An 18,025-nucleotide genomic window follows, 5' to 3' on the forward strand; every position below is an offset into this window, starting at 1 on the left:
ACAGCCCACCCCTGACCTGAATTTTGCTGTGGCCAACTAAATGTGTGATAAAAAAAACACCATGTAAATTGCAGCATTGTGGGTGCTGAGACCATGAACAGTGCTCACATCTTTCGAAACGAAGAAATAACAGTGTGCATAGTACGAATGGCAAAAGTTTTTAACAAGCTAGAAAAATATATACCCTTTTGGTTTCCGCGGTGAGATATCAACAGGAGGCCCAGGAAGTGGCAAATCATTTGGAAACATATCTATCCACATCTGAAGTTTCCCCTGCACGAAAAAAACAAAATATACTGGGTTAAAATAAGCGAATAAAAAGTATCTAAATAAAAAGTAATAACCATTATTATCATTATCATGTTTTTTTTGCTTTTCTCTCAACATAAATTTTGGATTTTTGCCATTTACACCGATTCTGTCTTGTCATGTCATTCCCAACTCTGATGGAGTTGTTCAATAAAACAGGAATTGGAAAGTTTATAAGGCATTTGCAAATGCTGGGACAAAACTGTAGGTTTGGAAATATAGCTTAATTGTAGAATCTCCCCACTTTTATCTACAATTTGCAGTTTCTTTGTTGATTCAAAACAATTCCATTTTAGAAAAGTAACAATCTGACAATGCAAAACAAAAGGTAACTCATGAATGAAAGTTGTTGGGGAGGAGAAGAGTTAACCAGGACAGGGGCTTTTTAGTTATTTATTGGATAATATTTCTGGATTTTTTTTTTCAAATTAATGCAATTCTAGTTTTTTAAAACCAGAAATAGAAGTTGACAGTCTTACAGCTGACACTTTTTTTATAGCATTCCAAAAAATAATGACAACTGTATTTGTCACCGAGCCGACTGTGGAATAGATGGCTACAGTTTTACACTAAAATAGGCTGCCTCGAGGGGAACTAAGATGTACTAAGATGTATGAATAATGGGTAGATGGAAAATAGAATGATGTTCTGAGAAAAAAAAAATAAACAACTGAAGTTATTTCATTTAAAACAACAATGGCTGAAACATTTGTTCCTACTGCAATGGGACGAGAAATGTCTTCTGTAACCATGAAACATTCCCAGAGCAACAGAGGACTTTCATGTTTTCTATCGTTCTACTAAATGAATCAGACTGAAACAAGAAAGCAGTAAAAAATATTCCACTATGAGGCGCCAACCACCTGAGTTCTTTTCTAAGAGACATTATATATATATATATTCTCGTTAATCCTTAGGGGTCTTCTCAAAAATAGTTTTTTTCAATTTCCAAATCACTTGAAAATAATAAGATGTATATGTAGTAGACTGTGGACTCCTATATTTATTTCTAGCTTTGTAGTATGTGAGTGAAAGTACCCATAGAAAAGAAGTCCAGCTATCCATTTTCTTCATTTATCTGTTTTCGTTAATTAGGTGGTTGGTTCTTGGAAGGCAAGTCTGTTAGGTGCACCGCAGAAAACCAATTTACATCATCAGATACATTACGGTTGTGGAAGCGTGACTAGAGTGCATGTCAGGACGAAACCTGAGACAATTCATATCATGCTCAGGATTAAACTAAAATATCCATTCCAATGATCTAACTGGGAAAGCATTCGGTGTCCTGTAACTGGAACAACTGTCCAAGCTGGAGGTTGATGGTGGACAATGACCAACCTTTCTGGTCTACACTGATACTTTCCATAGTCTTATACTGTTCTTCCATATAAAACACCCGGTTATTCACCATTTAGAGTGAATTTCAGGTAAAAATCCAAAGTAAAAATAGCCAAATTGGAAACAAGTCAGCAGGGCTTTCGATTTGGCTACTCTCACCTTAAATGTATGTATTTATTTATAAAATATTTTACCAGGAAGGATACGTTGAGATTTCTCTTGTTTTCAAGTATATCCTGGGTCCACAAAACATTGCATCGATACAATAGGGTACAATGAAATACAAAAACAATATTACTACTCAATATATACAAAATGTAACATAGAACAGGCAAGAAATATATAATCTACCATGACACGTGCATTCTCTTTTTGTGATATGTAGAGATGTTAAAGGATTTTAGGCCTGGGGAAGATTTGAAAGTGTGCGGGAGGTCATTCCATAACTATGAAATATGAAATTCACTTTGAATTCTCACTTTAGTAAGTAGCCCTGATAAAATGCACATTTAAGTATTACTACGGTTAATAACACCAGTTAGGGCTTCGAACTGCATCCAGAATCTGTTGGGAACTAAAGGAGATTATGACTATAAGAAAGGTGAGGTGATAATACCTTGGGTATTCTTGATTCTTTTAGATTATTTTTTTAGTTCACCATGAATTTTATATTTTTTTCTGTTATTACCTGTTCAATACCAGATTTATCTCGGTGGTATAAGGATCGGGTTTCAATGTACTCAGGAACAAGTTTACATCCAACCCCGGGAATATCAGCCCAGGAATGCAGAACTTTTAGAGCCAGGTGTTCATATGATTCCACTTGTTCATCTGTCAAAAGAGAAAAACAGATTGAATTACACCCAACAGGACCCAGACGGATGTTCTATATTAATTATTAAATACAGTCATTAGAAAATCAAGTGGGAAAAGAGATCGCTTCCAGACAAGTATGTAACCAAATTTATGCCCTTCGTTTTCGCAAAATCGTCCATTACACATAATTTATAAAACATGAGTCTCAAACACATGCATCCAAACGGGCTTCACTTTGTAAACAAGTGACTTTTTATTATTAGTGCAATTGAATAGAATCTTGCATTTTAGAAAATGGAGCCAGAATTGCAATTTTTGTGTTGAGCACATCCATAAATATTCATTACGATATTATGGAATCATTTTTGGTAGCGGATTCTGGAATGTAAGAGCTAAACTTTTATGGACATTATGGGGTTGCAGGGTTGTATTCATGCCTGCAAACTGAGACTAAAACTCTCTTAGCAGTCAGTAGATGATTGAATTTAATATTACCTGTCTAAATAATGCAAGCTGCACCCACTACAGTGAAATTCATTATTACATTAACTCTCTTCCTAACATTATATTTCTTGGCCCGTCTTGATGCCCTCTGTGCCTTTTGTGTCGAGAACGGTTTAAAACCTACAGGTAAGAAATCACCTGGTAACCTCCTGGCACCACACCAACTTCATTTTGATGAAGTTGTTATAGTGCCCTGAGTGCTCTTTTAAATGAAATGATGAGGAATGTAGAAAGTTTTGGGGCAGTACGAGGTGAGATTGAAGCTGCTTCAACTATGAAAAATAAGGTGATTTGACAGAATAATTTGTATTCAAAAGCTTGTGTAACATTTTCTCATTATCCGAGGTGCTTAAAGGTAAATCTAGACTATTCCTCTGTAAGAATAATCAGTAATGTAGGGATATTCCCTGTAACTGACATTTAGATGAATTGGAGGTTTATTCTCTTCCTGTAATGAAGCTGAACGTAAGTAGCTCCATTAACGATTTTCATTGTTTTGTTCCTTTATCAATTTCAGAACTGTGTATGTTATACATATAATCGCTTAGTTATTTAGTAAACAGTGAATCTCAATGGAGTTCAAACTTTATCATCTATCGGCTTAAGTGGTTTTGCAGATTTGCTATATGTTTGTTTTGAGAGTTTTTTCTACAATATTAACTGTAAAGTTACCATCTTGGTCAAACAGGGTTTTTCCAGTGAAGATCTTGCTTCCAATCTGTATTTGACCAGGGCGTAAGATAGGTCCACTTAAATTGTTGTCTTTGCACAACTTGGTCAGGATTTCAGTGGGTTTAGTAGAATCTCGCCAGGCATTGTATCCTTCACTAAAAGAATTAATAAAATATATTTAACAATGAGAGTCCGCTTGGAAAGCTTCTCAGACAGTTAGGTTAAAGGGACACTGTATGCATATAACCAGTTCATCTTATTGAAGTTGTTATAGTACCTGCAGTCCTGTCCCCTTGATCTAGCCCCCCTAAACCCAATTTTAAACTAATTAGAAGGTTAGGAAGAGTGGCTTCATGCCATGCCTCTAAGCTCTCTGAATATGAGAGCTGTGAATCTTACTTTCCAACTCTCATACCATAATATACCATGACGTCATGTGCGCATGTGCAATGCTGTCACAGTCAGGCAAGGAGAATCATTGAAATGTAGGCGCATCGCGGGGAACTCCACGCATGCGCCTATGTTCCCAAATGCTCTTGTATGAGGAGCTCTGGATTGGCCCGAAATCCTGAAGGCATGCCCAAGGAGGAGGTTGTAGCAGCATCCAGGGAAACTTGGCACGGGAGAAAACGTGAGTAATTTGTGTATTTATCTTTCATTTTTATTTTTGTGCAGATGGGGGATAATATACTAAGGGGTTAGGAATACAGATATGCATTCCTAATGCTACAGTGGTTCTTTAAAACAAAACACACACCCACAGTCTACTTGTACTGCTGCTAGTCTACAGCATTTAATTTTGCAAATGTATAAATGAAAATGTATTTTCCTTTTTTTAAACTTCAATCTGCTTTACTGGTATGCCATCAGCATAAAGGTAAATTATATAAATATATAGGTTAAAGCAGCTGCACATGCAATTACCCATCAGCCGAGTAACACAATACAATCCTAAATCTCCTACCGAATTAGTCAGTCACTTTCAAATTTTTAGTCAGAATGGCTTAATTGGAATAATTATCCAACTCGGGTATGTTTTCAGTTTGAATATTAAATTCACTTTGAATTCCTGGCAATTCCCCCTTTGATAACCCTAGGAATCGTTAAATGCAGTGTGTATTATGTTAGGGATAGCTCCTGTCCATTTTGCTCGGAGAGCAAGCAATCTTGTCAATGTTGTAAAAATTCCATTCTCACCACACACTACACTAAGATTTTTAAACAAGAGTAACATTTGTCTTCATTAAGGGTTGTGAGCATTCTAAGTAGGCAGAGATCTTACATTTCATATTGACTTTGTAAAGCACAGGTTGCTCGGTGTCTGCTGTAGAAACGATTCTCCAAATCGATTTTTGTCTCACCGATGAGGTCGTCTGACCCAATCATATCGTAGTCGTAGATCAAGACAGTTAGCAGAGACTCGTTGGGGAAAGTAGCTTGTATTTCAAATGAACTGATAAACAAAATGAACATCTCTTGTTAGTCTAGGTCTTACAGACAAACAGCACAAAGTGGCTACAGGAGAAAGATGTACAATGGAACTCCTGAAGACCATGGATCGGAGGTCCTTATGGCTGCACTCAATTATGGAATAAGAGAGTGAACTGGACTAGTTAGCAGGGGTATATTGGATACCTCGAGTATACAAATTAATGGCAGATGTATATATTATTATTATTATTATTATTATATTATTATTTATAGAGCGCCGTCAAATTCCGCAGCGCTTTACAATGGGTGGACGAACAGACATGTAGTTGTAACCAGACAAGTTGGACACACAGGAACAGAGGGGTTGAGGGCCCTGCTCAATGAGCTTACATGCTAGAGGGAGTGGGGTGAAATGACACAAAAGGTAAGGATAGTATTAGACTAGTGACAGTTGCAGAAGAGGAATCAGTTGGGAGCTATTAACAGTTTAATTGAAAGGCTTTTATGAAGAAGTGGGTTTTTAATGATTTTTTGAAGGAGTGGATATGGATATGGATACACTGAGATGGGTGCATTGATTAAATGTATTATAGGTACCAATGTTAGGAAGTTTTGAAATCTCTGTAAAAAAAAAGAAAAAACAACAAAAAATCTGGCATCATGCAAAAAAAAAAAAAAAACAACAAAACACCTCTGTTCTGGACACATTATTGCACCAGAGGTTACTGGTGGGCTATTTTGATCTATACATTGTGCTAGCTAAGTTGGTTTTGTATTACATTTCTTTGTATGTTTACTGTTTGGCTGGTAAAATCTATATGTGAAATGGGTTGGACATTAAAATAAGGTTCTCTGGTGAATCATAGTTCCTTTAGTTGAGCGCCTGTTATGTCTTATTGATAATTGTCAGATGTTGTTTTTTTTTAAACTGGTTTCTATTTTATTGTTTTAATGGAGAGAAAATTGTGGGGCATTTATTTCTTACATGAGACACTTTGATTTTACCCCCCATGAAATAAAAGGATTAGACTTGAGGCTCACAGAATCATCACTCTCGTTCCCACACCTCATTAAAATCAGTCTTCTGAGAATAGTACTCATAATGCACACAAATAATGATACAAGTTAGAATGAATGTAATCAAATGCCTGCTTCTACCAGTCGCCCATGTAGGGGTGTGTGTATATATATCTTGTAGGGGTGAATGTTTAATGTAGTACATTGTAGAGGTTAATGTTAAGTGTAGTGAAGTGGTTTAGGGAAATACTTTACTGTAAGGGCAGCACTGGGTCATCAAGAACTGCCACAGATTAGTGGGAGTTACAGTCCTGAGTGGCAGATGTGGGAGCTGCAGTCACTGAAATGGTGGTAGAAGCCATATGGGAGTGCAAATCCCACTAATCACAAGCAGACGAGAACATTAATGCTTGAGATTTGGGTCCCAAATTCATATAGATGTTGACCCATGTATTATGACCTATTCATTATGTTAAGTAATCACACGAATGATGCACAGGATTCTAAAATATGATTTGCCCAAATGAAAATGCAATCCAAGGTCTTCTTAATGCAAAACAACATATTTTTATTCTGTTAATCTTACCTTCCAAACACCGGATTTAACTGTTTGGGAATGTAGTTATCCCGATCCTTTATTTCAGTCTTTCCCAGGCGTAAAACTATATATGGGTCTGCTTTACCATCTGGATCCGCTGGGCTGAGGTTAAAACCCTAGTAAGATATTGGGTAAAACAAAAAAAATAATAAAACAAAAATGTAAATAATTGTGTAGTGATTCTACCAGGACCTTGGTCAGCTCCTGGGAAATTTCATGAATGGCTAATATAAAGCAAAAATATCTCGGTGATAACTGAAAAAAAGCAAAAAAACACATATTTAATACATAGGAATAAAAATAAATCAAAAAATAAAATAAATAAATAAATAAATAAAGACAAAGGGCAAAAATGGCTAGAATTATTAATCGTTTACCATTAAAAGGTAAAAGATGAATAATTTACAAACAAGTTTAGATCAGACTCAGATTGAACATTATTAACACTGTGCAATGTACATACAAGTTCAACAAAACACAGTTGGCCTCTGATCAGAAATACAGTAGTGATTAGTAAAAAAAAAAATGCTACCTAAAAATGTACTCTCAGTGTAAGGTTTAGCAGACAGTATTAGTACAGGGGTAGACCACCTTCGACACTCCAGATGTTGCGGACTACATCTCCATGGCTAGTTCACAGCCATAATGCGGGAAAAGTGTCCGGGGAGATGTGGTCCACAACATCTGGAGTGCCGAAGTTTGCCTATTCCTGCAGAGCTTTAGAAATACAATGCCTTACTCATTAATAAAAAAAAAAAAGAAAGCTTTAAACAGCCTAATTTTATTTATTTATTTATTTATTACTGGTATCTATAAAGTGCCAACAGATTCCGCGGCGCTGTGCAAAGAAAAATACAAGAAGTCGTGAGAGCCCTGCCCATAAGCTGATAACTAGTCATTGGAGCTCTTTTATACAAAGTGCTTAGCTAGATAGCCCGTGAGCTTACAATCTTAAGGATACAATGGGGATTTGAGACAAAAGGTAGCAGGGGAAATTTGGAGGTGATGGCTAAAAGAGTTAACAGAGAGAAGCAGCTATTGGTAAAATATAAAGGGAATGGAGAGGTAATTGAGGGGGAATCTCAAACAGTTGGAGGAGCATGCTATATATTTAGGGGGAACCTGGGTGGGGAGGGGGAGGAGGGGAGGGCGTGTGGGTGGGAAGTGGTGAGGGTTGTTGGATTTGCTGCAGGATGTTAAATGCAGAGCTCCCCTGAGTATGCGTGTGAGATACATACACATTACACAATAGCACCACCAGTGCTATACGAGTTCAACAATATAAACATTAGCCCCAATCCAAGTAAAATATCTATTCCATCAAACCACCATGCCTTCTGCAATACGTGTACTAAACTACAATACAATGAATACACCTAGTTTATTGTGCTCCTAGACTATACTGTATATGGTAGATGAGGGCCATAACATTAATGTCTCAAAGCCCAATAACAAAAAATAAAGAATGATGAACCTCTTGACTCGGGTTTATAGCTGAGAGCTACACAGTGCAGAGGACAATATATTTAATGGGTGTTGATTCAGAGCAAAATAACATTACACAGCATCAATCGATACCATTTCAGCAAGGATTTGTGAGCTTCTTTTAAGGGTTGTTTTTATCTTTATTGTCATTTTATTATACTATCAGCTGTGGATTAGGTGTGTGTTTGTTTTGTCAACTAACAGAAAGTTAACTTTCTGTTAGTAGACATATTTTTAGAATCTGTAAATTTAAAACACATTTAAAAATAACTTCTACGGGCATCTATTTACTAAAGACCCAGTTGCACTGATTTACAATCAACATAACTATTAACCATTGGATGGAAAAAAGATTGAGAGTCAACAGAGAAACAATTATATGGAAACAGGATGGTTGCTGGACTCCGGAAACACCTGAGGCTCATACCCAAAGGAAAACTCTATGACCCCTACACTGAGAGAGAAATATAGGAGATATCCCTACCTTTCTGTGATATGTTTTGTCCTCTAAACCTACCATCATTGTCCTGCTTTAGGAAGTGGTCCCAAGCAGGGCCAAACTCATGGAAGTGCAGCTAAAGTTGGTAGGAGCCACTCATGGAGGGAAGACAAGCAGTCGCTGTGCTGCAAAACTGCAATACAATGTATAATTTATCTCTAGGATAAAATATATATTCCTTTCTTAGAAGAGGATTGACATTTAAAGGGATCTTATCATGGCAAGTTCACATTAAACTTCACAATACAGCATTTGGAGTGATCAAATAGGAGTGACATTATCACTGGATTTCTGGTGAACAAGGTCCCCCATTTTTTATTCATTGAATTATTTTTAAACGTATTATTTTAAGAAATTAATCATTTTGGGTAGATGGGTTTGGAGCCAAGCAGCTCTAAATACTTTTTACATGTGACATACAGGGTTATTCAATAAAGTAAGACTTTCCTGGAATCCAAAGGTGTCCTGAACTAGCTAAAAAAGAGTGTGTTTCAAAGATACCATTTGAGATGGACCGGTTGGTTATAGTCAGCTACGATGTGAGATAATAGCAAACTTGTTTGGAATGAAAGGACACAAAAACAAGTAAATAAGATTAAAATAATTAATCTACTAGCACAAAATGGTTGAACACAAACATGTTTATAATCCCCTAGACAATGAGAATGTATGTAATCACATTAATGTTTCACAAATCATTAGGAGATGAAAGCGATGTGATGACCCATTGACTTGTACTTACAGCTGAGGGGCACAAGGTGTTCAGGACAATAATTGTATTTGGTGTTAATTTAGAAATCAGAACGTTACACAGCATTAATCAATAACAATTAAACAATTGTTATTCAGTGTGCTTTGTTTTTAATGTGATTTTCTTACTTTTGATTTTTACTGCCAACAAAGCTTTTATCTATATTGCTATTTTACTTTTTAAAAGTTGTATTAAGTAAATCACGCTATAGGCTGAATTGCGTGTTTGTATTTATTTTTTTTATTGTGTTTTACAATTAATTTTCTTAGATAGCAGAAATCTACATATACAAATACATAGAATTATTCCCCTCTGCGAGCCAAAGTGCACCCTAAAGGGGTAAATGTTATTCGCAAGGGCTAAATTTGAACTTGCCAGTGGCTTGTGGCAAGTGGAATTTTGAGCCCTGCATATAACAGACAATAAATATATTAGGACTTATAATTTCAAGCCCATGCAATAGACGTGCCAATAGATGCAATTTACATCCATGGCACACTAACCAACTGACCAGGGGTCTATTTCTACCTAATAGGGCTGAATTTAAACTTACCAATTGCTAGTGGATTAGTGGAAATTGTAAGCCTTATATTATTATTATAAAGGTAATTTTTATAGAGGCTACGAACATTCAGAATCTTAGAACAGAACACTTACTGCAACAATGTAGACTCTTATGAGTACTTTAACAGCGTTATTCTGTGGAATCCCCTGAAGAATCCGTAACTGGCCATTGTCCATGGAGCTGGAGTCATCAGTGCTCTTGTAAATATTGAAACAACCCTTGAAATTTAAAAACAAAGTAAAACCTTAAACAACCATTTTTTTCTCTGTTCTTTCCAGTATCAGAGATGTTACTCAAGAGTTCACATTTAACATTTTTTTTTTTAAATTACCAACGTTCACATACAGATACAGAGACGTTTATAGACTTGTGCATAGACTTGTGACAAATTTGGTTTGTCTGAATGGTTTCGTCCGAATAAAAAAATATATGGCGTTTTAGTTTAGACTAATTTCGGCCATGCAATCGCGTCGAGAAAAACTATTTTGACAAATCAAAATGGTACAGAAATGTGGATCGGTGTACTGCAAATTATAAACATAATATAAAGAGTATGTGTAGATTTTACAGTGATCTGACTGTTAGGCACATGTTTGTGTTATTTGGTTCACAGATTAAGTTCTAGAAGTAAATAAAATAGGAAAAAGGAGGAGCAGTACAAATCTATATGTATGAATGTATATATTATATATATATTTTTAATGATCCTCCTTTTTTCCCCTGTATTGGTCACTTCTCACTTGTGACTGTCCCTGAGCTGTTGTCCATTATTTCATCAATATTCTTTTTTTTTTTGCCACCGATGGAAAACAAACTAAGTGGTTTATTCATTCCTCATTTCATTTGTTTCTTGATTCAGTCATATGGCGATGGAAGTAACAGAATTTGGATGAGTTGCTGATTGTCCAAAATTTGGACGCATTACAATTTGTTTGAAATCGAACGTACGAACGAATTGCTCAGTACCCCTCCAAATGAGAACCTCTTTTATATGTGTTATACTACACATTAGGAAACAACAATCGTATCATTTATGAATTTTGAAAACAATCTTACCAAATGCAGGGATCAATTTTAGTGCAAGTAATTTTAATTTATCTAACAGTTGCCTTGCAAAGAAATATTAGACAGGACTTGTCTTGTAACAAATTAATAGCTACCTTTTTATGTTAGATCAGCAGGTTACATTTCTCAGTGGAATGAAAACTACTAATTAAAAAAGCAAAATATAAATGTACAAAAAAAAATAATTCAATAGAATGTCTTACCTTGAATTTTCCGATAATCCTATCATCGTGAACGCTGCTATCCTCGTCCGTAGATTTACCTCTCAAAAGCTCAAAAGTCCTAACCCAGTCTTCAAAATTATGAAATTCACCCTCGAGCTCTCCGTCATAAATCTGAAAAAAAAGAATTGTAAGTGGAATTGCTTACTTTATGAAATAAGTCAAAAATAACAACTAAAACCAAAAGAACAACATATACCATATATTTCAAAGTATATAAAACTCTTGAAATTTCAAGATAGGGTTAGCCTAAAGAAATTCAAAGCCCAAATGATACATTTGATGCTCACGTAAAATAATACATTAAACAAGCCCATATCTCTAATTTAATGTAGCGTGGCAGTATTGCATGTGGCTATGTTATAAAACATAATGGACTTTTTTATCAAGACACTTTAGAATTGTCAGTATCCCAGCATTATATAAGATTTAATAAGACGTGATATCTACAAAAGTGACCTCAAATAAACATTTATTTTATCTTTTGACAAATAACACTCACTTAGAGACCACCAAACTCACAACTGATTGGTTATTCTTACTCAAACTCCCATTACCTCCACAGAGGGGGAAAAAAAAGTTTTGGACTTCTTGGCTTCCCAAATGCAGTGCACTATATTCACATGGAAGTCAAGTAGTTGTTTGAAGGTAAGTAGTTGCAACGGGTAGGAGCTTTTATAACAAGCATCGGGTGTGTTTCAGTATTTAACCAGTAGGTGTCAGTATATCTAAGGCCAGTTTTTTCCAGCCATCTTTACTAGTAATTGTGTTTTGATACAACACATTAAAGGAAATGGGAAAATACAGTTTAATTAAGCTTTGCCTGTGATTTTACTCCTGATTTACACATTTTCCAGCCGTTCTGCTAGCACAGAAATCAGATTGGTTTTATTGTATACATTAACGCTGTAATGACTCGGAGCCCCGTAGCAATTCTGCTTCTATTACTTTATGGTTCATGTTACGTTATAGGCATCATGACACTATCGTAAACTCTAGAACCCAAACACGTACATAACATGTTGCTCGATGATCACAGAATTTTGTAGAGCATGGTAAGAGTTATAACCTGTAGCAGCAGAGCACATACTCCAAAAGAATAACTAAATTTCCCACCTGCAACGTTGCAAGTTTTGGTCCTTCCTCTTTCTTTACTTTAACCACTTCCTGTCCTTTTTTGACATCTTTTTTCTTTTTGTCACGATCGTCTTCAATTTGTAAGGCAACATGTTCCTTTGTCTTAGCAGCTGCGAATAGCCAAATGAATTGCAGGTATCTTTCGTCAGCTTCTAACTTATAGCATTTATGAATACATATACACAGTATCTTGCAAAGGTATCCACTCCGGGCACATTGCTACATTTTGTAGTTTTAAAACCTAGCATTAAAATTGATTTTATTGGGTTTTATTTTACCATTAGATTTACATGGCATACCGAAGGCTTTCAAGGTGAAAAATATTTTGTTTTGTTTCTATTGTGACACAAAATTAATTATCATGTAATATATTGTATTATTTCCATGGTTATAATATTATAATAAACAAATGCACCTGCTTTCACAAGGCCCCACAGTGTTATAAGGTATTTCTAAACAAAGAACATCTTGCAGTCCAAGCAGCTATCAAAATAAATCTATAAACATTTTATGGAAAAGCAACAATTATAGCTGAGTTGTAAAAAAAAAAAAAATACCAAACAGTTAAAATTACCCAGAAAACCAAATATATTCATCATTATAAAAGACGGTCATCCACCAAAATGTAATGGCCAGGTTTGGAGTGTACTAGCCAAAAAACAAAAACCCAATGGAAGCTCTGAAGGTTAAATAATGGGATAACTATAACTCAAATGTGCTCAGCAAAGTTATCATTAGAATTTTATATAGCACCAATACATATTCTGCAGAGCTTTACAAATATCGAAAAGGGGATATTAGATGTAAAGAAGTCCCTGCACAGATGAGCTTCCAATCTAGGATGATTTGAGGGTGGTAGATATACATCGTTAGGTGTCTTGCCCAGGGTCACGTGCTGGTGAGGTGGTCTGACTGGGATTCAAACTTAGGTTTTCCAGTTCTAAGGCAGTGACGATACCACTGCTCTAACCAACGGATAAATCCAAGCTTCATAGGTGGTGAGAAAACAAAACGACAAAAACATAATACATTTTAAAAAAAATCCATGTAGGAGACTCAGCAAACATTGATGTCCCCATTGTCCAAGGTGATGTATCACAGCGTGAAGATTCCTTTTCTCAGAAGAGATTGAGGAACTGGTAAGGATGGAGGGGAACATGGGTGGTCTAAACTAAAGGATAATTCTAGAGAGAAAAAATAAACTGTTCCAAATCTGTTTCATTCCATTTCATGCAACATCTGAATTTCGTAAAACTTGGCTATTTTATATATTTAAATATTTTGAAGAAATGTCTAATAATAGCTTGATTACCTGTTCTGCTGGCATGCAATGACATGATAATAAATACATGGCCGTGTGATATATAGTGAGTTTGACATTGACAGCGCAATGCAAAGATGATACTTACTGTCATCAACTGGCTCCAATCCTTCAGCTTTTGCCTTTTCCTAAATTATACAAAAGAAGATACAAAGTAAGAATTGGGCTGTAGGGGCTGTAGGGGTAGCCAGCAGAGTATGAAAACATAGCAATGTGCAGTCCAGAAACTCAACAGGATACAGTCACTACCGCTAGTCCCTAATCCCCAATAAACGGATGTCAGTGAACGATAAACATATCAGGACAAAACAGCCCTGATCTCATTTCCTTCTTTCTCTCTACAGATTTAATGATATTGATAGTGTCCTTCTTCTTCTTCTTTTGGCATCTTTTACGTAATTTCCTTTCGGATTTAATTGGGGATAATGATAATCCTTTCATTGGGTCTGCATTAGGATTTTATTGCGATAATCAGGGGATCAATACATATAATATTCCAGTTATTTACACATACATAGTAAGTCTGAATAAACCCTCCAAACTGCAAGTCTATCTGTTTACAAACTCAAAACTCATTTTCTATTGATATCAGCACTTTTATAAAATGAAAAAAGGACACACACTCTTCTTTTATTAATGAAATGAATGTACTAGCATACGTGTTACTGATAAAGCTTTGACATATTAATTTCAGTGAAATAAATTTCTACAATCGAGGTGGGTAATATTTTCTTACAATGGCTATGCAAAGGTTTTTGCCTTAAAAAGTCTCTGAAACTGCTCCTTTATAAAGTACCTATCCAGCTATGTCTACTAAGTCATTGTTATTAGTGGATCACTTTAGTATCCCAAAATCTACCAGAGACTCTGTGTTCATTTCCTGTGTTGTTGGTTGGATTTACCAACCGTCCATATCTGCATATCTCCCAATGTTAAGAGGTCAGTACTAAAGCTGATGTTTTACTTAGAGAATATAATGTCCTACTCAACGGCAAAATCTGACCATTATCAACTTGGAATTACTGGTTGATATTACAGTTAACGGTTCACATAAAGTATAATGGGAGCAATTAACAGTTAGTTACCACTAAGTTCTAGTGGCAGACAATATTTCTCTGAATGTAGAAGCTATCTCTGCCTAGTAGCAACACAAACAAAATCAACTTTACAACTGTACACCTACCATTTCTTCTAAAGGATGAGCTGATCAGCTTACACAGAGCAGATTGACTCTCTCTATCAATACACAAAGTAAATACACAATAACATTTTGGAATCCCCGTACCCCAATAATATCAGGTAAGAGCCCAGCGAGTGGCCCCTACGATATAATTTACCCCATTGGTAGAAACGGGAATAAAATAAATAGCTCTGGGCTCCCAGAACCCTCTAGGACTCATGTTGCTTAATTACTCTGACTAAGGATAGAACACGTGGGAAGATTTTGTAAAACCTTTTCCCATCATGAATGCTCGGTCAGTGTCGAGCCCTCAAAAGCTTTACGTGGATTCGTTTTTTGGTGTTGTGTTTTTGATTTTGTTGGATGTTTTTCGTTTTTTTTTTGTCATTTTTATTTTAAACCATTCTGAATATGATTCATTTTTATTTTAGCTTTTTGGGGACTGATAAAAGAAGATATGGAAAGAATACATTTTCAAATATATATATATTTTTTTAAATTATTGTAAAGGTGGAAGGTAGAATCTATTTAATAAGGGCTAACTAATGGCTCAAGAGACTAGGTATCTCCTTAGCCCTATCAGGCCAATAATTAATAAAGGGCAGAAGAGATAATCTATTGGGCCCCCAGATTTTTTTACTCTCGACTCAACTGCCTTTGGGTTGAAGAATGAGGTAACAGCCACTCATCGAGCCTATACAGGTAAATATTATAGCCAATTATATTTTATTTCTGTTTTACTTTCCTTGCTGTAGCATTGCAGAATAGATTCATTAGAACTTTGGCCTGTTAGCGTTGCGGTAATTGTTTTATGGTAATCGGTAAATGTTGCAGTAGACATTATTATCAAGACAACATAAAAGACAAGGGTTAAGGATGGAAACTTGTTGGTAATTTCTAGCTGCCAGTGTCTACAAGCTGTTGGTATTAGCAGCCTCTTACAGCAGATACCCAAGGACATCGGAAACATGAAGGTAATAAGAAACAATGCATTTATCATGTCTAATTGAATCTGGTTGTGAAATACAACTCCAATAAGATATTACACTCGGAAATCTGCGTTTATTAATCAGACCTCCGTGGCTTTCTATACTATTGTTTCCAAGTTTGAACAGAATGTACAAAGCAATTCACAGTGATTATTCTTTAAATACCGTACAGGAATCATATTAGGCAGCTGGCTTTGGAAAATAACTTTTCATTATAAGTACATTTTATAAATGGCTGGAGTAATGTGTCCCAGTGTGAAATCTAATTACTGCAACATCACTATCATTCACCACAGATGAACTAATTAAACATTAAAATAAGATAGATGGAGTCTTCTAGCATTGTTTTCTCTCTGTTCTCTCTATCATTTGATTTTATTTAATCAAAAAATGACTGGGCATTTTTCATGGATATTAACGTTATTTGGGAACCATTTTTTTTCAAATATATTTCTAAATAATGTAGTTCTATTTGTATAGTTTAAAGTTATAACATTTACTGCTTTGCTTTCAGAGATAAAAATTGTCAGTCTCGGTATAAGGTGGGACTGTCATGTCTCTGTAACAATGTAATACAAAGATGTAGAGGGTTAGTTGTGATTTGTCTAGAACTTGTCTCCTCAAATGGTAGTTGATAGCAATGCTGTTCATTTAAGGTCCTACTGGGAGAAATCATGATATTAAAGGGAGAAATCACTAGATACTTGTAGGCAATTTGGTTTGATTTTATAGACCCACATAATTGCTTTTTGTAAAGGATTCCCAATGTACAGAAAGCAGCAGGGATTTGTAAACGAGCATAAAACAGGCCCTAACAGCACTGTTGCCAGTCATTCATCTAAAGAGATGCCTGAAAGAGTATAGAATCATAAATGCTGATTGATGTACATCCTGGGCAGATGGATTACAAGGGAGTTGTGCTTGAGAAATAAGTACCATTAGAAGGTATAACCTCAGCTCCTGCACACATTAGACCAAATATGCCCCATTGGGGAAACCCAGGTACTTGTTGATTCCAACTCTTAATTATCTAACCAACTACTGATGGAAGAGGATAAGATGAGCTGTATTATAACAGCTGAAAGCCTTATTTATTTATTTATTTATTATTGCCATTTATATAGCGCCAACAGATTCCGTAGCGCTTTACAATATTATGAGAGGGGGATTTAACTATAAATAGGACAGTTACAAATAAACTTACAGGAACAATAGGTTGAAGAGGACCCTGCTCAAACGAGCTTACATTCTATAGAATGCCTTCAGTTTGAAACCCTGGTAACAGAGAGACACATTAACACAGATCTATATTTTGGCCTGATTTGGACCGGCTTAATCCGAATTCCAACATAGACAAACAAAGGGCTATTGTCACTATGTAAAGGGGGTAATTTTGTACATCTTGCCTCTAAGTTTGGAAAGGTGCAACCGGGAGTCTATCGTGTTAGCTGGGAATGATGCAATCAAGACTCCAGACAGAGTGGCACCAGGGTGGACTATTGTAAGGGCCATTGCATTGCACGGAAGACCCCCTGGAGTTGTAATCCCCATTTTTGTATATAAATAGCTGTGTTGCTAGTAGATGCATTCTACTCACCTATATTCAGTCTCAACTAATGTGTGTGGAAAACCTATAATCACTGCTTTACAGGAGAAAGGGTCTCCAGAGCTATAACCACTGCAGAGAGCTGTAAACACTGCAGGGAGATATAACCACTGCAGGGATATATAACCACTGCAGGAAAATATAACCACTGGAGGGAGTTATAACCACGGCTGCCTGATACAGGGAAGAGGTATCTCAAGCTTTAGTTACTGGGTCAGAAGTGCACCGAATTTCCTTGCTAGCTCGAGGAAGCCGACTTAACGGATGTACTCAGTCAGAGTACAGGAGCGCTGGTAGAACTGTGCTTATCTTGCAAAGGATGGACAAAAAAGTTTTGGAGAAAAAGGTTTACCTTTTGCATTTTTTCCAGGGATGCATAATATTTTGACCACCAGTCGATAACATTTTCAGCAGATTCATCCGCTATGGTTCTCTTCTTCCTCTTTGTGGATCGTCTCGTGCCACCTCTCACCAGGGCCTGTTTTGAAAGGGCCTGTTTTGCAATATGTGCAACAGATTGA

General features: G+C 36.0%; 1 protein-coding gene across 3 annotated transcripts in view; it reads right to left on the reverse strand.

The window, feature by feature from the left end:
* FER1L6 (fer-1 like family member 6) overlaps nt 1–18,025 on the reverse strand; it is a 148,494-nt gene that overhangs the window by 21,353 nt on the left and 109,116 nt on the right. For all 3 annotated transcript variants that reach the window (XM_063451074.1, XM_063451076.1, XM_063451075.1), the window contains exons 27-36: nt 17,857–17,997; nt 13,818–13,857; nt 12,388–12,518; nt 11,254–11,385; nt 10,078–10,203; nt 6,674–6,801; nt 4,922–5,092; nt 3,640–3,794; nt 2,336–2,478; nt 185–273 (exon numbers count right to left, since the gene is read on the reverse strand). In XM_063451074.1, the coding sequence (XP_063307144.1) occupies nt 185–273; nt 2,336–2,478; nt 3,640–3,794; nt 4,922–5,092; nt 6,674–6,801; nt 10,078–10,203; nt 11,254–11,385; nt 12,388–12,518; nt 13,818–13,857; nt 17,857–17,997 (1,256 nt within the window). The remainder of the gene's footprint in view (nt 1–184; nt 274–2,335; nt 2,479–3,639; nt 3,795–4,921; nt 5,093–6,673; nt 6,802–10,077; nt 10,204–11,253; nt 11,386–12,387; nt 12,519–13,817; nt 13,858–17,856; nt 17,998–18,025) is intronic.

This window comes from Pelobates fuscus, chromosome 4 (assembly GCF_036172605.1).
Source record: "Pelobates fuscus isolate aPelFus1 chromosome 4, aPelFus1.pri, whole genome shotgun sequence".
NCBI classification, from domain to species: domain Eukaryota; kingdom Metazoa; phylum Chordata; class Amphibia; order Anura; family Pelobatidae; genus Pelobates; species Pelobates fuscus.